This window comes from Heptranchias perlo, chromosome 41, assembly GCF_035084215.1.
Source record: "Heptranchias perlo isolate sHepPer1 chromosome 41, sHepPer1.hap1, whole genome shotgun sequence".
Classification (NCBI taxonomy): domain Eukaryota; kingdom Metazoa; phylum Chordata; class Chondrichthyes; order Hexanchiformes; family Hexanchidae; genus Heptranchias; species Heptranchias perlo.
This window is the reverse complement of record NC_090365.1, coordinates 1,221,421-1,249,360: the sequence shown is the minus strand read 5'-3', so window position 1 is coordinate 1,249,360 and position 27,940 is coordinate 1,221,421. Positions and strand designations below refer to the sequence as shown.

General features: G+C 47.1%; 1 protein-coding gene across 1 annotated transcript in view; it reads left to right on the top strand.

Moving 5' to 3' along the window:
• npas1 (neuronal PAS domain protein 1) overlaps positions 1-27,940 on the top strand; it is a 247,928-nt gene that overhangs the window by 150,972 nt on the left and 69,016 nt on the right. The window contains exon 5 of the mRNA XM_067974834.1: positions 20,435-20,524. Coding sequence (XP_067830935.1) covers positions 20,435-20,524 — 90 coding nt within the window. The remainder of the gene's footprint in view (positions 1-20,434; positions 20,525-27,940) is intronic.

Sequence of the window (27,940 nt, the reverse complement as noted above, 5' to 3'; positions counted from 1 at the left end):
CCCTCCCCTCCCGAGGGGGAATCGTTACATCAATATATTTTAACAGCCACGAGAGGCGCAGATCACTGGAGTCCAGCTGGAATTTGATGGTAAAACAGGTCAATGGTGGGATTGCTGTGTAGAAGTGTTTTTGGATTGGGATCAGTGCTGAAAAGGAGTTTATTCTGAAACCGTGGCCGACTTGCGGCTGGGATTTCTAAGATTGCGGAAATTTTCATCTTCAACCGGAACCTGCAAAGCTCTCAGCTGCCCTGCTGCTTCCACTCTAGCTATTTGCGTCCCGACTCTCCCATTTTCTCTTCTCTCCCTAAAGGTGTTATTGTGTTGCTGGGGTACGGTGCCAGAGAGGCTGGTACCGTGCAGGCAGCGGTGAGCTATTTGGCCTTGGAGGGCATCACAGCCCAGCCCCGTCCTGTCCTGACCTGAGGTATGCGAGTGCATGAGTGCACTCCCTTTCCAGCTGGGGCCACCGGATAGTGATTAGGAGCTGGAACATTGACTCATTTCCCCGCGCCCCCGCCCTGGCAAATCCCCTCCCCCCGCCCCGGCAAATCCCCTCCCCCCCGCCCCAGCAAATCCCCTCCCCCCTCCCCGGCAAATCCCCTCCCCCCCTCCCCTTCTCCTTAGCCCAAAAGTGCTGAGACCAACTCAGCGCAGGCCACAAATCAAAATGTGGGATCTTCCCGGTCGAGGGATTGCACCTCGCCGCGGGATGTGAAACAAGAATCTGCAGGTGTCGTGTGTAAAATTCCGAACTCCATAGAGAGAACCTGCAGCTGATCTGCTTGTATTTGCAATGTTTCTAACATCAGATGCAGGTGGGACAAATAGACTCGGTGCTTCCAATATTGACCGATTAATATCTTCATCTCTTCCCCCTCCCCCACCCCCTCCGCACCCCGAAATTAAGTTGGTGCTACCCAGACTCTGCGAATATTAACAGAATAAAGCAGATCCTGTAAATATTCTAACTAAGGCCATTGATTCGTGGTTTTCACAAAGAAACAGATGGAATTGTGGAATGCAATTCCCAAAACATCAGTTAAAAATCCTGGAATCATATGTAATAAAACTCAAATTTGACTTACTCACTCTAAGTAAACCAGTGTGCTTGACTATAGGGAATAACAGGCTCTGAATATATATATATATGTATATATATATATATACACATCAGGGGAATAGCCAGCCTGTGGCTATTACAGGGAGAATGTCAGCTTTGTATGTATTAGACAATACCTCGCTATCAATAATGCAGAAATAAAATTACTGTTTGTGATTTTCCAATTTCAGAACTGGTGACACTTTCCAACAAAGAAACTCTTGGATTATGTTCCAAAAATTGCACTGGTTTCTCTACTTGTAATAAGTGGAAGGCTGTGGAAAGCAAGTTTTCCTTTTGAGTATTTTACCTCAGGTGCAGTTTTTTGTAAAAGTTAAGTGACAACTAAGCTCTTTGTAAAGGTAGTTTTTTTTTAAGAAAAATCCTTATTTTTTTTCCCCTCTTTTTGGGTGTCACATTCAATGTTGGGAAGTCAATGGGAATCAGGGGGAAAACTCTCCAGTGGCTGGAGTCATATCTAGCACAAAGGAAAATGGTAGTGGTTGTTGGAGGCCAATCATCTTCAGCTGCTTCATCAATGACCTTCCCTCCATCATAAGGTCAGAAATGGGGATGTTCGCTGATGATTGTACAGTGTTCAGTTCCATTCGCAACCCCACAGATAATGAAGCAGTCCGTGCCCGCATGCAGCAAGATCTGGACAACATCCAGGCTTGGGCTGATAAGTGGCAAGTAACATTCGCACCAGACAAGTGCCAGGCAATGACCATCTCCAACAAGAGAGAGTCTAACCACCTCCCCTTGACATTCAATGGCATTACCATTGCCGAATCCCCCACCATCAACATCCTGGGGGTCACCATTGACCAGAAACTTAGCTGGACCAGCCACATAAATACTGTGGCTACGAGAGCAGGTCAGAGGCTGGGTATTCTGCGTCGAGTGACTCACCTCCTGACTCCCCAAAGCCTTTCCATCATCTACAAGGCACAAGTCAGGAGTGTGATGGAATACTCTCCACTTGCCTGGATGAGTGCAGCTCCAACAACACTCAAGAAGCTCGACACCATCCAGGACAAAGCAGCTCGCTTGATTGGCACCCCATCCACCACCTTAAACATTCACTCCCTTCACCCCCGGCGCACTGTGGCTGCAGTGTGTACCATCCACAGGATGCACTGCAGCAACTTGCCAAGGCTTATTCGACAGCACCTCCCAAACCCGCGGCCCCTACCACCTAGAAGGACAAAGGCAGCAGGTACATGGGAACAACACCACCTGCACGTTCCCCTCCAAGTCACACACCATCCCGACTTGGAAATATATCGCCATTCCTTCATCGTCGCTGGGTCAAAATCCTGGAACTCCCTTCCTAACAGCACTGTGGGAGAACCTTCACCACACGGACTGCAGCGGTTCAAGAAGGCGGCTCACCACCACCTTCTTAAGGGCAATTAGGGATGGGCAATAAATGCCGGCCTCGCCAGCGACGCCCACATCCCATGAACGAATTTTAAAAACTCTGGTCGGACGTATTCCAGGAGGTTACATAACATGACCTCTTACCTCCAACCTACCCTGCCCCCACATTCCCACCATTGGTTGTCCAACACGTCCATCATCACAGTGCCCCACCCTACACATCTGTCATTGGTCGCCCAACATGTCAATCATCGTGGCGCCCCACCTTCCCATGGTCAATTGGAAAGCGAGCAGACTCTTCGTTACCCGATTGGATGATTTTTGAACGTCAGTCAAACAGCTTTTTTTCCTCCATCTCCAATATTTTTATAACTAATAAACACACAATTTTTTTAATGCTGCTACAATTTTTCTCCCATATCTTGCAGCAGTGTCCTGGAGATTAATCTTTAATTCCTGGAGACTCCAGGACAATGCTGGAGAGTTGGCAACCCAAATGTAATATGGCAGGCAACCTGCTGCTAGGCCTCTGCCCAGCAATCTGCTCCCAGGCCTGTACCCTCAGGCTGTTCCTGGGCTTCTGTCCAGTAGCCTGATTCCTCTGCCTATGCAGGTGTAACACTGTGGCTCAGTGGGTAGCACTCTCACCTCTGGGTCAAAAGGTTGTGGGTACAAGTCACACTCCAGGACTTGAGTACAAAATCTAGGCTGATACTCCCAGTGTCAGTACTGAGGGAGTGCTGCACTGTCGGAGGTGCTGTATTTCAGATGAGATGTTAAACTGAGGCCCTTTCTGCCCTCTCAGGTGGATGTAAAAGATCCCATGGCTATTATTTCAAAGGAGAGTTCTCTCTGGTGTCCTAGCCAATATTTATCACTAAAACAGATTATCTGGTCATTATCACATTGCTGTTTGTGGGATCTTGCTGTGTGCAAATTGGCTGCTGCATTTCCTACATTACAACAGTGACTACACTTCTAAAGTACTTCATTGGTTGTAAAGTGCTTTGGGATGCCCTGAGGTCGTGAAATGGCGCTATAGAAATGCAAATTCTTTCTTTATGCTTCTCTCTCACCTGCCACTAGCAGAATGGTCCCAGGTCGCTCATCTTTCCTTTTGGGAATTGTCTGGCCGACACACCATACCCTAAGGACCGGGGTTGAGATCAGTAACTCATTGTGTGGATAATCCCAAGCACAGACCATAGCGATAATGTCAGGGAAATCTCACCCCAGAACAAACCTTGAACCCCGCCCCCCACAAAGAGGAAATGACTGAACTCAGGAGACGATCACAACTAACGGGTCCTTGCTTTTAAATAACTTATACCAAATTGTCGATGCTGAGGAACCAAATCCCTTCCTGTGCTGCAGTAACCTTGTACTAACAGCGCAGTGGCACACACTCTCTCCAGAGAGAGACATGCTACTGTGCAGAGGCAGCGAGAGAAGAATCTTAATGACCTCTTAACTAAGACGTGGTGTTACGAGACGCACGTTATTCTGAACGCTGCACTCCCCTCACCCACGAAGGTAAGTTGTTGTCGTGTTGCCGGACTAAAAAATCTTCAGAAAATGCCAAGCAGCGGTAAATTTGTCATCTTTAATTTAGTGTGATGACAGATGATGCGCTGTGATTTGTCTTGCTGTCTCTCCGAGCTAACGTGACTGCCCTTGACAGCTGCCAGTCAAGTGCTGGACCCCAAACAGAGGTCAAGCAAATCAATTCTGATGAATAATATGTTGATTTATCTTTGGCTGTGACAGTAACTGCCGACTATTCACTCCAATTTTAACCGTTTCATTGCAGCATTTGTGTTCAACAAGGCTTCCTATTCAAAGTAATTAAGTGCAAAGGCAATGAGATATCAGCATGTGATACACCATGAGCACTTTATTCCCCGTCTGTGTACTATTAGCCGTGGCTCAGTGGACAGCACTCCCGCCTCTGAGTTAGAAGGTCACGGATTCCAGCCCTGCTCCAGGGACTTACAGCACAAAATACAGGCTGACATTCTCCTGTGCAGTATCGAGGGAGTGCTGCATAGTCGGAGGTACCATCTCTCGGATGAGACGCTAAGCCGAGGCCCCGTCTGCCCTCTCAGGTGGACGTAAAAGATACCGTGGCCGCTATTTCGAAGAAGAGCAGGGGAGTTCTCCCCGGTGTCCTAGCCCAACATTTATCCCTCAACCAACATCATATTAAAACAGATTATCTGGTCATTATCAAATTGCTGTTTGTGGGATCTTGCTGTGCGCAAATTAGCTGCCATATTTCCTACATTACAACAGTGACTACACTTCAAAGGTACATCATTGATTGTAAAGTGCTTTAGTGAGGTGGTGAAAGGTGCTATATAAATGCAAGTCTTTCTTTCTTTGCCCCACTGCCATTGAAAGCCTAGTCCACACCTCTATCACCTTAAGTGTTCTCTCAAGCTCCCTGTCCACCTACATAGGAACAAGAGAAGGCCATTCAGCCCCTCGAGCCTGTTCTGCCATTACAATTAGATCATGGATGATCTGTACCTTAACTCTATTTTCCCACCTTGGTTCCATAACCCTTAATACCCTTGCCTAACAAAAATCTATCAGTCTTGAAATTTCCAATTGACCCCCAGCCTCATCAGCTTTTTGGGGGAGAGAGTTCCAGATTTCCCCTCTGTGTGAAGAAATGCTTCCTGACATCACCCCTGAACGGCCTGGCTCTAATTTTAAGGTTCTGCCCCCTTGTTCTGGACTCCCCCCACCAGAGGAAATAATTTCTCTCTATCTACCCTATCAAATCCTTTAATCATCTTAAACACCTCAATTAGATCACCCCTTAATCGTCTATACTCGAGGGAATACAAGCCCAGTCTGTGCAACCTGTCCTCATAATTTAACCCTTTAGCCCCAGTATCATTCTCCACCCTGCAGAAATTGCAGTGCATCCAAAACGCCACAGCCAGCACCCTTACCCACACCATGTCCGAGACTCACTGTCCTTGCCACTGGCTTCCCCATGTCCTAGCAAATTGATTTTGAGACCCTCGTCCTTGCTTTCAAATCCCTCTGTGGCCTCGCTGTACTCTGCCACTGCGATTTTGTCTAGTCGTACATTCCCACACCTACCCCCCGCTCCTCCAACACAGCCCCATTCCCCATTCCTTCCAATCCACCATCGCCAGGCACTTTTTCAGTCATTACACACGTCCTCTAGAACTCTCTCTAATCGCAGCATGCAAAAGCCTCCTAAAAGCTCTCCTTTTGGCTCTATCACTCACCCTTTTTTCTTGTTTCTTTCTTCCCTCAGTCCCTCCTGTTTGGCATTTGTCCTTTCCTCCACTCCAATGTCTTTCTTTGTGTATGATGTGGAGATGCCGGTGATGGACTGGGGTTGACAATTGTAAACAATTTTACAACACCAAGTTATAGTCCAGCAATTTTATTTTAAATTCACAAGCTTTCGGAGATTTTCTCCTTCCTCAGGCAAACATTTGCCTGAGGAAGGAGAAAATCTCCGAAAGCTTGTGAATTTAAAATAAAATTGCTGGACTATAACTTGGTGTTGTAAAATTGTTTACAATTTTCTTTGTGTAAGCAGCACTATAAGAAATGTACGTTGTTGACTCTGTGTGCACTTGTACATGTACACACGCACGCACGCACGTACACACACACACATTGGCACACAAGCACTCATACATGTTGGCACACAGGCACGCACACACATGTTGGCACACAGGCACGCACACACACATTGGCACACAGGCACGCACACACACATTGGCACACAGGCACGCACACACATGTTGGCACACAGGCACGCACACACACATTGGCACACAGGCACGCACACACATGTTGGCACACAGGCACGCACACACACATTGGCACACAGGCACGCACACACACATTGGCACACAGGCACGCACACACATGTTGGCACACATTGGAGGAATGCAGAGTTCTCGGAGGGTTGTAGGGCTGGAAGAGGTTACAGAAATAGGTTCCGTCTAATGTAACCAGCACGGATGTCTTCTCCATGTGTACAATCCCATTGTAACTTCAGAGAGGAATAATCTGACCTTTTGTAAATGTGATATGTCTCTCTGAAATCATCAGAACTGCGTCTGGGATGGTTTCTGTAGAATTGACAAGATCGCTAACCAGCTCCATCTCCCCTTATACATTCTGTATATTTTCTATATGGATCATAAATTCCTTCCATCTTTCTGAATTCTCAACCTCTGTTCACCCCTGCCCCCCCCCAACAAGTACATAGATTGGGGGAGGGAATCAAAAGAACCAAAAATTTGTTTTTTGTGCTTTTTTTTTCTCTTTCATTCGAATTGAATGATGCAGCCTCAGGCAACCTAATTTGCATATTGAATAGGCCCGATTTGCATAAATTACCACCACTTGAATGCCATGAAAATAGCAATCACAGTTAAATTAACAATATGGTTCAGCTGCGAAAATAGTGATCTGTGCTCACCTCCCACTGACACAGTACAGGGAAAACAACACTGATTTTCAATTAGATTCACAGGTGCAATTTCTTTCAAAACACTGCTATTATTTTCCAAACTAATTCTCTTCATTTTTCTAAAGGACTGTGTTAAATTTACCTCTGGCTGTTGTGAGTTGTACCCGAAGACGTCACTAGCTCACCTCCACTCAACCACACCTTTGCCATTTCCCGGTCTGACTGCCCCAATACGCTCCCCGCCAGATTCTGTCTCCGCCAAACACAAATTCCAACTCATCCAGAACTCCACTCCCTGCATCCTATCCCCCACAGAGTCCCATTCATCTATCACGCTGGGTATGGTATAGTGTCAGCCATAACCCAGGGGGCAGCACTCTCGCCTCTGAGTCAGAAGGTCGTGGGTTCAAGTCCCACTCCAGACACTTGAGCACGTAATCTAGGCTGACACACAGTCTAGGTTGTCTGAGGTGCCGTTTTTTGGATGAGACGTTAAACCGAGGCCCTGTCTGCCCTCTCAGATGGATGTAAAAAAATCCCATGGTACTATTTTAAAGAAGAGCAGGGGAGTTCTCTCCAGTGTCCTGGTCAACATTTATCTCTCAACCAACACCTAAAACATGTTAGCTGGTCATTTGTCTTATTGCTGTTTGTGGGATCTTGCTGTGCGCAAATTGGCTGCCGCGTTTTCTACATTACAACAATAACTACACTTCAGAAGTACTTTATTGGCTGTAAAGCAGTTTGGGATGTGCTGAGGTGGTGAAAGGCGCTATATAAATGCAAATCTTTCTTTTTCTTTTGGTGATTTCTGGTATCGGATTGGCAGTCCAGAGGTTCTGAATTCAGATCCCACTATGGCAAGTTGTGAAATTGAATCCAGTAAATCAGGTCATTTATAGGCCAGCACAAGAAAAATGATTGTCCTGGAAACCCAAAAGCAAAATACTGCAGATGCTGGAAATCTAAAATAAAAACAGAAAACGCTGGAAACACTCAGCAGGTCAGGCAGCGTCTGTGGAGCGAGAAACAGAGTTAACATTTCAGGTCGAAGACCAATAATGTTGACTCTGTTTCTCTCTCCACAGATGCTGCCTGAGCTGCTGAGTGCTTTCAGCATTTTCTGTCATATACACCTAATTGCTTCACTGATTTCCTGAAGGAAACCTAACACCCCCACATGGTCTGGCCTACGCACAACTCCACATTAACTCCTAATGGCCATTTAAGTGGCCCAATAAGTCACCCGGTTGTCAGGGCAACTGTGGATGGGCAATAGGTACTGCCTTGCCAAGCGTCACCCGATCCGGAGAACAAATTTAAAAAAAAACGTGTCCTCACTGACCTCCATTGGCTGCTCGGCCCACTGATTTCATATGCGTCTCTTCAGTTACAAATACTTGCTTATTGCAGCTCTCATCATCTGCTCACTCCTACCTTGCCCCACTGTAGGTGGCTGCCCCCTGTCATCTGGAGTTCTCTTTCTAAACCCCACTGTTTCTCTATAATCTCTTATCACGTTCAAGACCTGCCTCAAAACTTCCTTTTTCAACCGCACATCCCCGAATGCATCCCCCGAGTCCAGTTCAGTATCCAAAAACTAGGGGCCATAAATATAAGATAGGCAAAAATAAATCCAATAGGGAATTCAGGAGAAACTTCTTTATCCAGAGTGGTGAGAATGTGGAACTCGCTCCCACACGGAGTAGTTGAGGCGAATAGTGTAGATACATTTAAGGGGAAGCTCGATAAACACATGAGGGAGAAAGGAATAGAAGGATATGCTGATAGGGTGAGATGAAGTAGGGAGGGAGGAGGCTCGTGAGGAGCATAAACACCGGCACGGACCTGTTGGGCCGAATGGCCTGTTTCTGTGCTATTAATTCCATGTAATTTCCCAGTCTAGAGCACCTCAGGAGGTTTCAATAGATTATCAGTGCTGTATGGGTACAGGTTGTTGACTTAGTCTGTAGATACACTTGCAGTTTGCAACAGTACGAAGTATAATCACCCCCTTATTTAATATTCATACACATCTCATTCCTTAGTTTACTGCTATATTTTATATAAAATAGGATATATTCAGGGTTTGAACCCCAGCTACACCTCATGCTTCGGGCACTTCTCTGAGTCTTCACCCTCAAAATCTTCCTCAGATTGGAGGGCCTTCTAGTGAAAGTGAGAGTCTTGTTGTCTGAGCAGCTCCTCCCTCCTGGTGCCCTAATAGGATTTTTAAATTGAAAATGTGCCGTCAGTGGCCAAAACTAAAAGTAATACAGGCGCCAATGAGATGTAATCAATCAAAACAATGTTAACTCCGTTCCTCCCTCAGCATCCAGGACCCAACTTTTCATGGGTCCCTTGAGAGGTCCCCAACTAACTAACGTCCAACGGCACAGTGGAAAGAGAAAGGGGGAGGGTGGTGTTTGGAGCTTGTGGGTCTCCACTTGATTGCTGCTGTGGCAAAAATATAAAAAAACATCATTAGCAACAACTTGCATTTATACAGCACCATTAACGTAGTAAAACATCCCAAGGTGCTTCGCAGGAGGGTAATCAGACAAAATTTGACGCCGAGTCACATCAGGAGATATTAGGACAGGTGACCAAAAGCTTGGCCAAAGAGGTAGGTTTTAAGGAGCATCTTAAAGGAGGAGAGAGAGGTGGAGAGGTTTAGGGAGGGAATTCCAGAGCTTAGGGCCCAGGCAGCTGAAGGCACGGCCGCCAATGGTGGAGTGATTAAAATCGGGGATGTGCAAGAGGCCAGAATTGGAAAAGCGCAGAGATCTGGGAGGGTTGTGGGCCTGGAGGACCTTAAAAGAAGGTTCAACTGAATTGATTTCAGTCTCCTTAATATCTTTAATGGTAAGTCAGCAGTGAATATTTCCCTCAACACTCAAGAAACCCAAGGCTCCAGACATATTTACAATGACCTTTCTAAGCAGGTAGCAAAGGTTCTTATTTCTAGAAGTGTTAAGAAAGAAAGAGTTTGTATTTATATAATGCCTTTCATGTTCTCACTGTTGTTTTGTAGACAAATGTAGCAAAACAGCACTGAGATAAATAATCGGTCAATCTGGTGGTGTTGGTCGAGGGATAAATGGTGCCCAGGAAAATGGGAGAACCCCTTTCTTTGAATAGTGCCATGGGATTTTTTACATCCACTCGAACGGGGCCTCAGTTTAACGTCTCCTCCAAAAGACGGCACCTCCGACAGTGCAGCACTCCCTCAGTACTGCACTGGGAATGTCAGGCTGGATTATGTGCTCAAGGCCCTGGAGTGGGGCTTGAGCCCAGGGCCTTCTGACTCAGAGGCAAGAGTGCTACCCTCTGAGCCATGGCTGACAACAGGTTACCCAGTCCAACGCAGGATTTGGAAGTTATTGTGGGAAGATCGTTGAAACTATCAGCCTAGTGTAACATGGTTGCATTAACAACAAAAATAAGGGTACAATTCAAAAGAAAAGAAAGATTTGCATTTCTAGAGCGTCTTTCATGACCTCAGGACGTCCCAAAGTGCTTCACAGCCGGTGAAGTACTTTTGACATGTAGTCACTGTTGTAACGTAGGAAAAGCGGCAGCCTATTTGCGCACAGCAAGATCCCACAAACAGCAACGTGATAATGACTAGATATTCTGTTTTAGTGATGCAGGTTGAAGGATGACTATTGGCCAGGAGACCAGGGGAGAACTCCCCGTGCTCTTTTTCGAAGTAGCACCATGGGATCGTTTACGTCCATTTGAGAGGGCAGACGGGGCCTCGGTTTAACGCCTCATCCGGACGAAGGGTTCAAAGACTAGGCCAAAGCATTTTAAAAATTATTGAATTGGAAGTATGTAGGGAACTCAGACGGAACTATCTCACACAGCGCTTGTGCTGCCTGTTGGATAGACGGGGCAAAGACCGATTTTTAACGGAGTTGAACTACAATAGAACAGGGGATGCACGGTGCCCATGGCTGATTTGGTAAATGCACTAGGAAGGATTGCACGATCAGGCGGTCCCGAGTGAGGAGAAGTTCTGATTGGGAAGTCTCTGGTCCGCAGACCGTGATTTTCTGCCCATTGTCATGAATGGAGGGAAAAGCCCACCAGCAATTTCCTGACCTTGGACTCCATGCAAGTACTCACCGCTCCCTGGCAGTGCTGAATGGCCAGAATCCGCCTGGTCTGGTGCTGAACAGTACGGACCAGGAGAGGTCAGGGTTTGTTTTGAGGTGGAACAGAGGGATGGGCACTGCCATTGGCCTCTGAATTAAGGAGGGGGAACAAATCAGTTAAGGTTTCTGCCTCTGGTTGCTGTCACCGTGACCCTTGCTGGATTTCAGGTAAGGATGGGTTCCAGCCTGGATGTAATGCCCAACGATGACACTGTCTGCTGCCCGTATCCTAACTCGCACCAAGCCCCGTTCACCCCTCACCCACTGTGCTCACTGACCTACATTGACTCCCAGTCCGGCAACACCTCAGTTTTAAAATTCTCATCCTTGTTTTCAAATCCGTCCATGGCCTCGCCCCCTCCCTATCTCTGTAACCACCTCCAGCTCCACAACCCTCCGAGATCTCCAATTCTGGCCTCTTCCGCATCCTTGATTTTAATCGCTCCACCATTGGCGGCCGTGCCTTCGGCTGCCTGGGCCCTAAGCTCTGGAATTCCCTCCCTAAACCTCTCCGCCTCTCTCTCCTCCTTTAAGATGCTTCTTAAAACCTACTTCTTTGACTAAGCTTTTGGTCACCTGTCCTAATATCTCCTTATGTGGCTCGGTGTCAAATTTTGTTTGATAATCGCTCCTGTGAAACGCCTTGGGACGTTTTACTACGTTAAAGGCGCTATATAAATGCAGGTGGTTGTTGTTGTCCAGACTCACTCCTGAAGAATGCCCACCTGTGCAGGTGGCACCAGTGACACAGAACCCCAACACGAGTCAGTGCCTTAAGGAGAGGGGAGGGGGAGAAAAATCAGGTAACACCTCATCCCAGTGAGCACTCTGCCGCTTAAAAGAACTGAAAACTTCTGAGCTTTTTCCCGCTGATATTAAACAATGAGAGGGAGCGGCGGTGGTGGTGGATAGTGGGGGGGGTGGGGGTGAAGAAACATTAATGATTCATCTCTCACAAATTGTTGTCTGGGACAGTAATTGTTTCACTGCACTCCTGCACAGTCCGCTAACAGAATTACAATATGTCAATAGAGGCAGATGGAAATAATGGGTTGTGAATGTATCAGATTGGACACGAATACAGGAGACAGCTAATTAATAATGGCAGACGAAATTGCTTTTTTTATCAAGAGGTTCTACTTCGGCAGTTGTGTTTGTCTCCCAGACACTTCTGACTTGATAGATCTTGGCTATAAAGAGATTATTGGGGGATACCAAGTTCCTTTTTTCTTTAATGGCCCTGATAAGGGTTGAGGGACTTGGACCGAGTCCATCTTGACTTGTTTCTGTTAATAAGCTTTTGCACTGTAAACGAGTGCAGGGTTTCCCTCTGTTGGACACATTCTGTAATGTCTCCAATGTCCTTTAGGGAAGGAAACCTGCCGTCCTTACCCGCTCCGGGCCTACACGGCACTCCAGTTCCACACCAACGTGGTTGACTCTCAACGAGGGTCGCCAACTCTGGCTGGATGTATTCCTGGAGGTTTCATCACATGATCTCCTCCATCCAACTGCCCCGCCCCTACGCTCCCCCCATTGGTCACCCAACATATCCATTCTCAGGGTGCAACGCTTTCCCCCGACCAATTGGAAAGCAAACAGACTCTTCATTAGCTGATTGGATGATTCTTGACCGTTAGCGAAACATCCTTTCTTCTTTCCCAACTCCAACATTTTTATAACCAATAAAGAAAAGCGCTGAAAGAAAATTATTTTTTTTAATGCCCCTATGATTTTCCTCCCGTGTGTTGCTCCCTAATCTTCACTTCCTGGAGGCTCCAGGACAATCCTGGAGGGTTGGCAACCCCTAATCCCTCAACCGCCCTCTGAAGTGACCTCGCAAGCCACACAGTTGTATCAAACTGCTATAAAAGAAGGCCCACCTCTACCTTCTCAAGGGCAACTATGGATGGGCACATCCTGAGATTGAATATGTTAAAAATGTGTAATCAGTCCGAACTCCCTTACCCCGATGGCTGCATCAACCTACGGAAATTATTGAAAAGGCAAAGAGCTGCCTCAGCAACCAATATGGCGGAGCAGGTCCGATGGGCCGAGCGGCCAACTCTAGTTACTGTGTTTCTAAAATGTGGAGCTCCAATTCTGCTATCAGGTGTAGGTGGAGGGGATGCTCAAACAAATTTGCTCTGTGTCCCCCTTAGAAAAGTGCAGCACAGCTCCCGGTCCAAATAGAACGGTGCCTTTTATGTGCAATGAATAGATATGGTCGCGTTCTGCTCTGTAATCTATCCTAATTACACACTGTGGGGCAGATCATAGGAAGCAGAGGTCACAAAACAAACACTCTCTGATATACCCCACACCCCTCACTGTAACACTCTCTGATATACCCCACACCCCTCACTGTAACACTCTCTGATATGCCCCACACCCCTCACTGTAATTCTGTCTGATATACCCCACACCCCTCACTGTAACACTCTCTGATATACCCCACACCCCTCACTGTAACACTCTCTGATATACCCCACACCCCTCACTGTAACACTCTCTGATATGCCCCACACCCCTCACTGTAATTCTGTCTGATATGTGGCCTCATTATTCTGGTCTTGATGATATATGATACCCAACACTGTAATGCTGACTTTCAATATAACACTTGCACTTTATTACAATCCACATATTGTTAATAGCTCTCTTGTTCAACAGATGAGTGGTCCAAAATGACTTCTTTAGATCTTTAGATTCCAGCTTTGATGATAGATCTCCAAAGGCCAACTTTTAAAGATTTACTGTGTTTGAGTTATGGCCAGCAGGAACACAAATGTTGACCATTAGACCATTTGGCTATTGCGACTTGGGTTGAAATCCAGGCCAGACCAATGAGATGAATGTCTCCCTCTACCTTCTGGTTGAATGGGACCTATGATCTCATCCAAGTTTTCAAATCCCTCCAGGGCCTCACCCCTCCCTATCTCTGTAACCTCCTCCAGCCCTACAACCCTCTGAGATCTCTGCGCTCCTCCAATTCTGGCCTCTTGCACATCCTCGATTTTCATCGCTCCACCATTGGCGGCCGTGCCTTCAGCTGCCCTAGGCCCTAAGCTCTGGAATTCTCTCCCTAAATCCCTCTGTCTCTCCGCCTCTCTCTCCTCCTTTAAGTCGCTCCTTAAAACCTACCTCTTTGACCAAGCTTTTGGTCACCTGTCCTAATATCTCTTTATGTGGGTTGGTGTCAAATTCTGTTTGATAATCGCTCCTGTGAAGCACCTTGGGATGTTTTACTACATTAAAGGAGCTATATATAGGAGCTATAATGCCAGATGTTGTTGTATGTAGACATGGCCCTTGTTAAGCACTAATTGACATTAAAATTGACAATCTCATTCAGAGAAGACACATGATGGAAATTGGAAAAATGTTGCAGTGCTGCATTTTCACATAGGTGCAGTCGGGGGTGCTCTTACTGAGGTTGGGGAGGAGACACATTGTTTGGGCAGAGTTGAGGTAAAGAAGAAAGATTTGCATTTATATAGCGCCTTCCACAACCTCAGGATATCACAAGCTCTTTACAACCAATGAAGCACTTACGACGTGTAGTTGCTGTTGCAATGAGATAATGACCAGATAACCTGTTTTATTTAGTGATGTTGGTTGAAGGATAATTATTGGCCAGGATACTGGGGAGAACTGCCCATTCTTCTTCATATAGTCATGATGTGGAGATGCCGGTGATGGACTGGGGTGGACAAATGTAAGGAATCTTACAACACCAGGTTATAGTCCAACAGCTTTATTTGAAAATCACAAGCTTTCGTCAGGTGATGAAGGAGATAATCTCCGAAAGCTTGTGATTTTCAAATAAAACTGTTGGACTATAACCTGGTGTTGTAAGATTCCTTACATTCTTCAAATAGTGTCATGGGATCTTTTATGTCCAACTGAGAGGGTAGATCAGGCCTCATCTGAAAGACGGCACCTCCGACAGTGCAGCACTCCCTCAGTACTGCACTGGGAGTGTCAGCCTGGATTATGTGCTCAAGTCTCTAGAGTGGGACTCAAACCCACAGCCTGTTGACTCAGTACAAGACTGTAACCAACTGAGCCATGGTTGACGCCACAAGTTTTACTGTGCAACAAATCTGTGCTGTACCTGACCTGGATCGGCTTATGTGTTTGCTGAACTGGGATTGCCTTCTGTTCCCCAGGATTCTCATCCCTCAACCTGAGCACAATATTCCCAGAAAAGAAAAGGAAGTCAGATATAAGAAATGTGTTTGATATTGTAAACAGGCCACGTTTAGCAGTGCAGCACAGCTTCTGATAGTGTTTGAGCTGGAATGACTCAGTTAGTCGCTCCAGCATGGGACAGAATGTTTAAATAGAGATGTGTAGTTGATACGATGGGGGATTGCAACACAAAGTTCAAAGCGAGCTCATTCAGAGGCTCACAGAACTGCACTGGTCAGTTGCTGTATTCATATTTATCTCGGCAGTATCTGATTTCCAGTAAACCACCGACTCCCCCGCCCCCAGTTTTATCTCTTCTCCTGATTAATTGGGGCAGGGGGTCTGGGAAAGATCATCTGGCCCATCAAGCCCGCCCCGTCAAACGTGGTGCATTCCACACACACCGTCATTGGTCCTCCCCCCGCACAGTTACACAATCTCCTGGGAGTGGCAAAAACAGAGAAGACCCTCGGGGCAATTTAGGAAAATCTCTGGGGAAAGTCCAATGCAATCAATCAAGATTGGAGTTCCAAATCTTAGAGGTTTGGTACAATGGGCACTGATTGCTCTCCGCTACCTCACACTGGGCTTGATTCATTTGCGATTGTTTGCAGACCTTTGGTGGTAGAAACCGGCCCTGTTCATTAAGAACCAGAATGATTGATGATAGGAGATGATAGGGTAGGATTTCAAACTTGCCTCCCAGGTGTGAGGATCAGCTGCCTGTTATAGAAACCGCCCGATTGTTTTTAAAAAGAAATTCATTCTCGGGATGTGGGCGAGGCCGGCATTTATTGCCCATCCCAAATTGCTCTTGAGAAGGTGGTGGTGAGCCGCCTTCTTGAACCGCTGCAGTCCATGTGGTGAAGGTTCTCCCACAGTGCTGTTAGGGAATTTCAGGATTTTGACCCAGCGACGATGAAGGAACGGCGATATATTTCCAAGTCGGGATGGTGTGTGACTTGGAGGGGAACGTGCAGGTGGTGTTGTTCCCATGTGCCTGCTGCTCTTGTCCTTCTAGGTGGTAAAGATCGCGGGTTTGGGAGGTGGCAGATTGGTGAACGAACTCGCTCACAGATTTGCATTCTAATCTCGGAGGCAGCCCCCGGGGATGGGTCCACGCGGCACTCAAAGGGTTAGAATAATTTCCATTGATTCCAAGTTGAAATTTTACCCCGTGAGTTTCTGAAGTAAATGGTGGGGGAGAGAGGGAAATGGTGGGGGAGAGAGGGAAATGGTGGGGGAGAGAGGGAAATGGTGGGGGAGAGAGGGAAATGGTGGGGGAGAGAGGGAAATGGTGGGGGAGAGAGGGAAATGGTGGGGGAGAGAGGGAAATTAAATTCTATTTTGAAACTCAGACTTTTGGTGATCTGCTTTAATTTCAGAAATTTCCACAGAGCCCAGTCAAAAAAACAGACTGTCCTTCCTAACCTGCATGGCACTTGGCTGCTGTGTCAGCCATGGCTCAGTTGGTTGCACTCTCACCTCTAAAAACAGATTAACTGGTCATTATCACATTGCTGTTTGTGGGATCTTGCTGTACATAAATTGTCTGCTGCGTTTCCTACATTACAACAGTGACTACACTTCAGAAAGTACTTCATTGGTTGTAAAGCTTTTCGGGATGTCCTGAGCTTGTGAAAGGCACTATATAAATGCAAGTCCTTTCTACTTTGTTTGACTGTTTGATGGTATTCAAGTGGAATGATTAGGGGAGTAGGAGAAGGGAAAGGATGAGAGGAGGCTGATGAAGAGCCCACAGTAGAGCATGCAACATCTCAGCTAGTGGAAGGAATACGTAATTAAAGATTTAGACCTCTCGGTAGGCCACTGCTCTAGGCTCTGGAATTGTCCCAGCCCAGCTTGATTGCAGTAAAGGTCAGGCTTCCAGTGAGTGGTGACAGCTGTATTGATTTTATTCTATCAACACCGTGCAATGCTCCTTGAGCAGTCGGTTTACGCTGCCCCTGAAATGCCAGCCGCCTTTTCTCCGGCATCAAGGCGTCGGCTGAAGACGGAGCATCTGATTCTGAATTCACAGGATGTCTTCTCGTTTTCCTGAAAAGTTACGCCGTCTGTTTTCCCCTCACAGTCTTGTCTTTCAGCGGCCTGATAGAAATAAACAACAGTGGTAGAGTGTGCTGTTGAAGAGGGAGATAGGATCATAGGAACAGGAGCAGGAGCAGGCCATTCAGCCCCTTGAGCCATTCAAACAGATCATGGCTGATCTGTATCTTAACTCCATTGAGAGATATGTGAGACGGTGGCTTGGTGGGGTTGATCCATTAAAAAAGGGATGGGCTTCTTGAGACTACTTGAGGGTCCTTCCCCTGCTCCTAAACATCCTCATGTCGTCACCTTCCCTGATGCTGAGCTCCTGGTTCAAAAGGGCTTCCTGATGTTAACACTGTGACTTATTTTAACACCTTGGGGTAAATTCACCAACCCCGCTCTCTCAGCTAGGAGCCACACTCGGTGGGAGCTCCGAGATTTGCCACTACAGTGTGGTGACCCTCTCTCTGACCTGCGTCTCCCCTTGGGTGGTGCTCCCTGACGGGAGCACGGGATTGGCGAATGACCTCACAGATTTGCATTCTAATCTCGGAGGCAGCTCCTGGGATGGGTACACTCGGCACTCAAAGGGTTAGAATCATTACCTATCTTTATCATTTTTAATTTTAATTGCCTTCTTCACGTAAAATACGGAATATGAGAGTGATGGTGCTGGCCATAACTCTCTCGCGACATTGTTCCTCTTGAGCTGTCAGGCCAGCCCACTCCCACTGGTGGGACATAAATCATATCCCACGGCACCTTACTATCTGCGTGCTCTCTATTTAATACTTAGCAGATGGTGGATGTTTCTTTCAACATACTGTGTGGAACAAAAAGGTATAATGACAGCACCTCTGTACTGATCCAATGTACCATTGGGTCCTGGTTGACAAACTCCGGGAATACCCTTGGACCTGGGTAAGTTGCCACCAATTCCAGATTCAAACAGCTTCAGCGGACCATCCTAGCGAGGATATATCCTAAAGTGAGATGTCTGAAGTGTGACGGGAAGTAAGTGTGCCGTTTACGGGAGGCGTGTGGTGCACCACCACAACAACAACAACAACTTGCATTTATATAGCGCCTTTAACATAGAATTACACAGCACAGAAACAGGCCATTCGGCCCAACAGGTCCATGTCAATGTTTATGCTCCACACGAGCCTCCTCCCTCCCTACTTCATCTCACCCTATCAGCATATCCTTCTATTCCTTTCTCCCTCATGTGTTTATCCAGCTTCCCCTTAAATCCATCTACACTATTCACCTCAACTACTCCTTGTGGGAGTGAGTTCCACATTCTCACCACTCTCTGGGTAAAGAAGTTTCTCCTGAATTCCCTATGGATTTATTAGTGACTATTTTATATTTATGGCCCCGAGTTCTGGTCTCCCCCACAAATGGAAACACCTTCTCTACATCTACCCTATCAAACCCTTTCATTATCTTAAAGACCTCTATCAGGTCACCCCTCGGTCTTCTCTTTTCTAGAGAAAAGAGCCCCAGCCTGTTCAATCTTTCCTGATAGTTATAACCTCTCAGTTCTGGTATCATCCATGTAAATCTTTTTTGCACCTTCTCCAGTACCTCTATATCCTTTTTATAATATGGAGACCAGAACTGTTCACAATACTCCAAGTGTGGTCTAATCAAGGTTCTATACAAGTTTAACATAATTTCTCTGCTTTTCAATTCTATCGCTCTAGAAATGAGCCCCAGTGCTTGGTTTGCTTTTTTAATGGCCTTATTAACCTGCGTCGCTACTTTTAGTGATTTGTGAATCTGTACCCCCAGATCCCTCTGCTCCTCTACCCCATTTAGACTCTTATTATCCAAGCAGTGTGTGGCCTCCTTATTCTTCCTACCAAAATGTAATACCTCACACTTATCTATATTGAAATTCATTTGCCAATTACACGTCCATTCTGCAAGTTTATTAATGTCTTCTTGCATTTTGTCGCAGTGCTCGGTATTAACCAAAGCCCCCAGTTTGGTGTCATCTGCAAATTTTGAAATTGTTCTTCCGATTCCCGAGTCCAAATCTTTTATGTAAATGCTGAACAACAGTGATCCCAGCACCGATCCTTGTGGAACACCAATTCCCACCTTTTGCCAGAAGTAAAACATCCCAAGGCGCTTCACAGGAGCGATTATCAAACAAAATTTGACACCGAGCCACATAAGGAGATATTAGAACAGGTGACCAAAAGCTTGGTCAAAGAGGTAGGTTTTAAGGAGTGTCCTAAAGGAGGAGAGAGAGGTAGAGAGAGGGAGAGGTTTAGGGAGGGAATCCCAGAGCTTAGGGCCTAGGCAACTGAAGGCACGGCCGCCAATGGTGGAGCAATGAAAATCAGGGATGCGTTTTACTATGTTAAAGGCGCTATATAAATGCAAGTAGTAGTTATTGTTGTAAGTGTTGAACCAATGTGAACATATTGACTGACTGCCCACGGGTACCCGAGTATCTCCTGCCAACAGGGCGTTTCATGTACATGATTAATTCTTGTGTGTTTCCCCATTATTCACTAATACTAGGTTTGCCAACTCATTGTCAGGTGTCAGCCGTGGCTCAGCGGACAGCACTCTCACCCTCTGAGTCAGACGGCTGTGGGTTCATAGTCCCTTTCCAGAGACTTGAGCACAAAAATCTAGGCTGGCACCCTAAGTGCAGTACTGAGGGAGTGCCTCATTGTCGGAGGTGCCGTCTCTCAGCATGAGATGTTAAACCGAAGCCCCTCTCAGGTGGTAAAAGATCCCATGGCACTATTTGAAGAAGAGCAGGGGAGTTCTCCCTGGTGTCCTGGCTAATCTTTATCCCTCAACCAACATCACTAAAAAGCAGATTATCTGGTCGTTATCACATTGCTATTTGTGGGATCTTGCTGTGTGCATAATTTGGTTGCTGAATTTGCAAACATAACATTGGCTGTATTGGAAAGTAGTTATTGCATGTGAAGCACTTTGAATTATTTCTGCGAGTTGTGTTATAAATGTGAGTTCCTTCTTCCTTTCCCATATGAACAGATGTAAACTGACTGATAATTTTTTTTCTTTCTTGCTCTTCTACAGTCCCTGGATGGTTTTATTTTTGCACTAAATGGAGAAGGAAAATTTTTATACATCTCCGAAACTGTCTCCATCTACTTGGGACTGTCACAGGTAAGGATGAACTCTGCCAGTCTGATTCCTCCTTAACGCAATAGTCAACCGTTCTGAATGCGGCGACAATATTAGACTCTTGAATCTTGTACCTCTCTGTCAGATTTCACCTCTCACCAGTAGATCTCCTTTGGGGGTCACTTGTGGAAATTCAGGTGGAGATCGGAGCTAGAGGCAGCAAGGCTGCTGCTCAAGTAAATAAATGAAAGTCAGGAGTTTGTGCAGTTTATAGTTTTTCTGCTGTTGACTATTCAGAGGAAATTTGTTGAAAGGAAGTCTAAGAAAAAAAATAAGTTTATAACTAAGTTCAGTGATTTCTTTGAGAAATATTTTTATGTGTTGCTTATGTTATAAATTACATTTTCTCGTCACTGGCTCCAAAAACAACATAAGAACATAAGAAATAGGAGCAGGAGTCGGCCATCCGGCCCCTCGAGCCTGCTCCACCGTTCAATAAGATCATGGCTGATCTTCGACCTCAACTCCATTTTCCTGCACCATCCCCATATCCCTTGATGCCTTTAATATCTAGAAATCTATCGATCTCAGCCTTGAATGTACTCAATGACTGAGCCTCCACAGCCCTCTGGGGTAGAGAATTCCAAAGATTCACCACCCTCTGAGTGAAGAAATTTCTCCTCATCTCAGTCCTAAACGGCCGACCCCTTATTCTCAGACTGTGATCCCTGGTTCTAGATTCCCCGGCCAGGGGAAACATCCTCTCAGCTTCTACCATACATGGCTGCCAAAAGAAGTTGGAGCAAGATCATTTGGCTAATTTATGGTACCTGCTGGTGCATGGCTGAGAATCAATGGAGGGATTTCATTGTTTGGTTTTTGTGCTGATTATTGTTTGCTCATTGGTGACTTTTGCTACTCGCCCATTGAACTGGTCTGCTTTTAGTTGGCTCAAATATTTAACTGAATGACACACACATACTACACACACACACACACACACACACACCCTCACACACACACACCACACACACACACACACTCTCACACACACACACACACACACACACCCTCACACACACACACCACACACACACACACACCCTCACACACACACTACACACACACCCTCACACACACACACACACACCCTCACACACACACACCCTCACACACACATCCTCACACACACACACACACACACACACACCCTCACACACACACACCCTCACACACACACACACACACACACACACACCCTCACACACACACACCACACACACACACACTCTCACACACACACACACACACACACACACCCTCACACACACACACACACCCTCACACACACACACACACACCCTCACACACACACACACACACCCTCACACACACACACCCTCACACACACATCCTCACACACACACACACACACACACACTCTCACACACACACACACACACACACACACACCCTCACACACACACTGCACACACACCCTCACACACACACACACACACCCTCACACACACACACACACACACACCCTCACACACACACTACACACACACCCTCACACACACACACACACACACACACCCTCACACACACACTACACACACACCCTCACACACACACACACACCCTCACACACACATCCTCACACACACACCCTCACACACACACACACACACCCTCACACACACACTACACACACACCCTCACACACACACACACACCCCCTCACACACACACACACACCCTCACACACACACACACCCTCACACACACACACACACACCCTCACACACACACACACACACACCCTCACACACACACACTACACACATCCTCACACACACATCCTCACACACACCCACATACACACTACACACACACCCACACCCACACACACGCAAGCACATATCCCCACACACTCCACACATACCACATACACCCCACCCAACACACATACACACCCACACACACATCCACACACACATATCCCCACACACCCCACACAACACACACCACAAACACCCACACACCACACACTACATACATACCCACACCACACACAAACACCAACGCACATACCAACACGTGTAACACACACACCACACACATCAAAACCACAACCCGCACACAATGCACACATAATGCTCACAAAAAACCACACAATGTGCACACACATCACATGCACACGCAACACATCACGCGCACACGCAACACGCATACAACATGCCACACACACATACAACGCACAGCATGCACACACACACCACATAGATATATACTTGAAAAGGAAAAATTTGCAGGGCTTTGGGAAAGAGCAGGGGGAGTGGGACGAATTGGATAGTTCTTTCAAAGAGCCGGCACAGAGACGACGGGCAGAATGGCCTCCTTCTGTGCTGTAAGATTCCATGATAGCCTCCCCCCTCACCACACACACCTTTTTATCTGCCGCACATCAATCTGAAAAACACACAGAAAAAAACAATGCTTTTCACCATCGCCGCTGCTCTAATGTGTTAATTGCGTGACACTTGTCTCTGTGTGACTGTCTGTTTCTTTCTATTTTTAATTGTTCCACCTGGGCTGGAATCCATTATGTGCTGCGCATCAGTATTGAATCACAATTACTGCTGCATGAATAATTAATACCCGTAATTATCTGCTGTACTGGAGAGGTGCTTAACACATGTTAGACATAATTGATGAGTGTATAAAAAGCGAAACTGATTTCAATGCACGAATCTGCTGAGCATCTCGGGCGCAGTAGGATGAGCAGCGTAACTTTTATCAGCACACGCACACGCGCTTCGGGGGTGGGCGGCACGGGCACGCTCGCTTGACAGTGTCGTGTCGCGTTCCGCGCGTGTCCGGGCAAAGTTATGTCACGCATGTTAACGTGAACGTGAGCTCCTGGGAAAGTCAACCTTTAAGAGTGTCAGCTTGGCTCATTGGAAACGCTCTGCTCTCGGCTCGAAGGTTGTGGGACCAGGCTGACACTCCCAGTGCCAGTACTGAGGGAGTGCCACACTGTCAGAGGTGCCGTCTTTCGGATGAAATGTCAAACCAAGCCCCCCGTCTGCCCTCTCAGGTGGACGTAAAAGATATCCCATTCAAATGAGAGCAGGGATGTTCTCCTGGTGGCCTGGCCAACATTTATACCTTGACCAACACCATCAAAAGACGATTAACTGATCATTAATCTTGTTGCTGTTTGTGGGACCTTGCTGTGCACAAATTGGCTACTGGTTTTGCCGACAAAACAATAGCGATTACACTTCAGAAGTAAATTCATTTCATGTTAAATTCTTTGGGACATCATGAGGATTGAACGGCTCTACATAAATGTTTATCTTTTTTTCAATTATTGTATATTTAATGCTTTGAGTGTTAAAGGCAGAGGGGGTGAGATTCATCATCAGTGGGCAGAAGGGATCAATCCGAGTGTATGACGGTTGGTGTGCGGGTGTATAACAGGCGGAGTGTATAACAGGCGGGTGAATAATTGGTGGGGTGTACAAAGGACAGGCTGGATAATCGGCGGGGTAGATAACGGGGGGGCCTGTGATGGGCGGGGCCTGTGATGGGCAGGGCCTGTGACGGGCCGAGCGTGTGACGGGCGGGGTGTGTGACGGGCGGGGCCTGTGACGGGCGGGGTGTGTGACGGGCGGGGTGTGTGACGGGTGGGGCGTGTGACGGGCTGAGCGTGTGACGGGCGGGGCCTTTGACGGGCTGAGCGTCTGACGGGCGGGGCCTGTGACGGGCGGGGTCTGTGACGGGCTGAGTGTGTGACGGGCGGGGCCTGTGACGGGCGGGGCCTGTGACGGGCGGGGCCTGTGACGGGCCGAGCGTGTGACGGGCGGGGCCTGTGATGGGCGGGGCCTGTGACGGGCGGGGTGCGTTACTGGCGACCGATTCATTCCGCATGTCTGACGAAGTTGAATCTCACCACCAGTGTTCCATCAGGATCCCTTTTAAAAGGGATCCACGACTCAGTAAAGGAACAGCTCGGCCTTGTGTGCTGCTGAGCTGTACAGGACCAGGCAGCCCCAGGTTTGACCCCTGATCCATGCTGAGCCGGCTGCCCTCACGGGTACGGACGCAGCCGTTGACCTCGGTGCGTCCGTGCAAGAAAGTGCAGACAGTGGGTGAGGACGGGGTCGGGCTCGACCGCTGTGGTCCTAGTGCCCACCCTACACACTGTCCGACCTTGCACGTGGAGAAGGACCTGTGGGTGAGATATCGGGGAGAGGAACCATGGAGCCGCACGGGTCAGAACCTGCAGGAGAGGAGGGGAATTGGCAAGTGGGCAGAAAAAAGTGTTTTGTAACATAGGCAACTAAGAACTGTCAGTGATAGCGAATGGCAATTGGATGCAATCGCACATTGACATCACCTCCACTTGCACACACTTAAATAATCAAGCTGCGTTGATAAATTGTCTCAGCCAGCGAGGGTCCTGTGACTGAAGACAATGAGAGTGATCGCAGGAGGCTGGAATCTGAAACGCAAAATAATGGGCAGAGTTTCTGAAACGGGCGCTGCCTCGAGCAAAGTGCGGATAGCCCAATCTCTGAACAAAGACGGAGACAATCCAGGTCTCCACCACCCTTACCGATCGCTGGTTGGGCTCCTGCTGGAGTATTGAGTCCAATTCTGGACTTCTGGCTTTAGGAAGGATGACAAGGCCTTGGAGAGGGTGCAGAGGAGATTTACCAGAATGGTCCCAGGGATGAGGGACGTCAGTTATGTGGAGAGATTGGAGAAGCTGGGATTGTTCTCCTTACAGCAGAGAAGGTTAAGGGGGGAGATTTATTGGAGGTGTTCAAAATCATGAAGGGTTTTGGTGGAGTAAATAGGGAGAAACTGTTTCCAGTGGCAGGAGGTACAGAGGACACAAATTTAAGGTAATTGGCAAAAAGAACCAGTGGGGAGATGAGGAGAATGTGTTTTACGCAGCGAGTTGTTCTGATCTGGAATGCGCTGCCTGAAAGGGCGGTGGAAGCAGATTCAATAATAACTTTCAAAAGGGAATTGGATAAATACTCGAAATGGAGAAATTTGAAGGACTAAAAGGAAAGAGTAGGGGAGTGGGACTAAATGGACAGCTCTTTCAAAGAGCCGGCACAGGCACGATGGGCTGAATGGCCTCCTTCTGTGCTGTAAGGTTCTATGATTCACTGGAGTCCGAATTGATGGAGGTTGAAAATCTTGCATTGCGTGCATGGGAAATTTGACAGACCCAGCCTGTAACCGAGAGGAATGCGTGAAGATTTCAAATAGTGAGCCTGGGCAAATGTGAGTGGCTCACCGTGAATGAAAGGCTGTGCTGGCTTTAAGGGCTGTGTTTACACTTATACTGTGCTGACCAGGCTTATCTGGGGAAAAGTTGCACTTAACCAAATGCACTTTAAAGTTGTGCCATATATTCCTTGTTTGATACTTTTAATCGATCCCTTCAAATTGCCACCACCACCTGTGACAGACCTGTACCCACCAGTACTGTACCCCAGTGTTATACAGTGACAGACCTGTACCTGCCAGTACTGTACCCCAGTGTTATACAGTGACAGACCTGTACCCACCAGTACTGTACCCCAGTGTTATACAGTGACAGACCTGTACCCACCAGTACTGTACCCCAGTGTTATACAGTGACAGACCTGTACCCACCAGTACTGTACCCCAGTGTTATACAGTGACAGACCTGTACCCACCAGTACTGTACCCCAGTGTTATACAGTGACAGACCTGTACCCACCAGTACTGTACCCCAGTGTTATACAGTGACAGACCTGTACCCACCAGTTCTGTACCCCAGTGTTATACAGTGACAGACCTGTACCCACCAGTACTGTACCCCCGTGTTATACAGGGACAGACCTGTACCCACCAGTACTGTACCCCAGTGTTATACAGGGACAGACCTGTACCCACCAGTACTGTACCTCATCTCAAACAGCTCACCTGAGCAACAACCTAAATTTGAATTTACAGAATCCATGATGCTACTGGTGGATGTTTCAGTCTAGTCATTTCACATGTTCGCATTTGTACTTTACTGAAATCCAAAGACTAACCTGTTTAGCCGATTACAGGAAGTGCATGTTGATAGTACACATGAGGTAAGTACAACCAGTGGCTCAGTCGCTGGATGAACCAGGTGTTGGACTGAGCCATTCTGCCCGGGAAAGCCCCCAGGTTCAGCCTATGGTCTGTGTTGACCTACCTGATCTGAGTGAGAGTACTGTGATTAGTTGCCCTGTCCCTGAGCTAGGGAAGGAAAAGGTGAACATCTGTCAGTCAGCATGAGATTAGGCATCGGGTGAGGACAAGATCAGCTCTGATGCCTCCCATGGTGGAATAAACCACCCAGACTCACTGTCCTGGCTCACACATAAAGAATGGCCACTTGCGGTGAGGTACCAAAAGCTGGCTAATAACTATAAGAACCCATTCCCGAGCGAGAATCAGTACTTTCAGGATAGAAAGGGGAGAGATACCTGCAGGTAAAAATGGATTAACAATAACCTTGACACGCTGGGAACGCTTTCATGTGAACAAAGGTTGGAAGGAAACAAGGAATGATTGAGTCTAAATAAAACAAGTCGTATAATTCCTCCAGTTTGTCTAAAAAGAAAAGTATATCAGAAACACCACAGACAAGAAAGAGAATATTGTGGAGCCATTTGCTGTAAAAAGATGAAACAGAAGCTATCCAACATTTGAGGAGACGCACGGCTAAAGAATTAGAAGCAGAGAGGAGGCCTGGAGAAAGGAGAGATAAAAGCCACATTGAAACGATAGAAAGCGGGGCTCTGAATGCAACGGGCAGATAATCCTTTAGAGACAGTGCGAACTTTAATAAAACCACAGTGAGGAGGATAAACACCCAACAGCGAGAAGGCAATCAGCACCGATTACCAAATCTAAAATTCTCACCCTGGCGTTCAATTCTCTCCATGGCCTCGCCCCCTCCCTATCTCTGTAACCTCCTCCAGCCCTACAATCCTCCGAGATTTCTGCGCTCTTCCAAATCTGGCCTCTTGGCCCCCAATATTTTTCCCCCCTCCATTGGCGGTCGTGCCTTCAGCTGCCTCGGCAGTAAGCTCTGGAATTCCCTCCCTAAGTCTCTCTGCCTCCCTATCGCTCTCTCCTCCTTTGAGGCTCCTTAAAACCTACCAAGCTTTTAGTCACCTGTCCAAATATCTCCTTATGTGGCTCGGTGTCTGATAATCGCTCCTGTGAAGCACCTTGGCACATTTTACTATGTTAAAGGCACTGTGTAAATCCAAGTATTAATACACCATTTTGTTCGCCTCTCCCAATTCATTACTTCCTTCATCAGAATGACTTTGAAATTGATATCAAACCACTCGAGCTCCCTCATATCTTCCACTCAGATCATTTATTACAGCTGCTATCAGGCCCCGCTATACATAGACA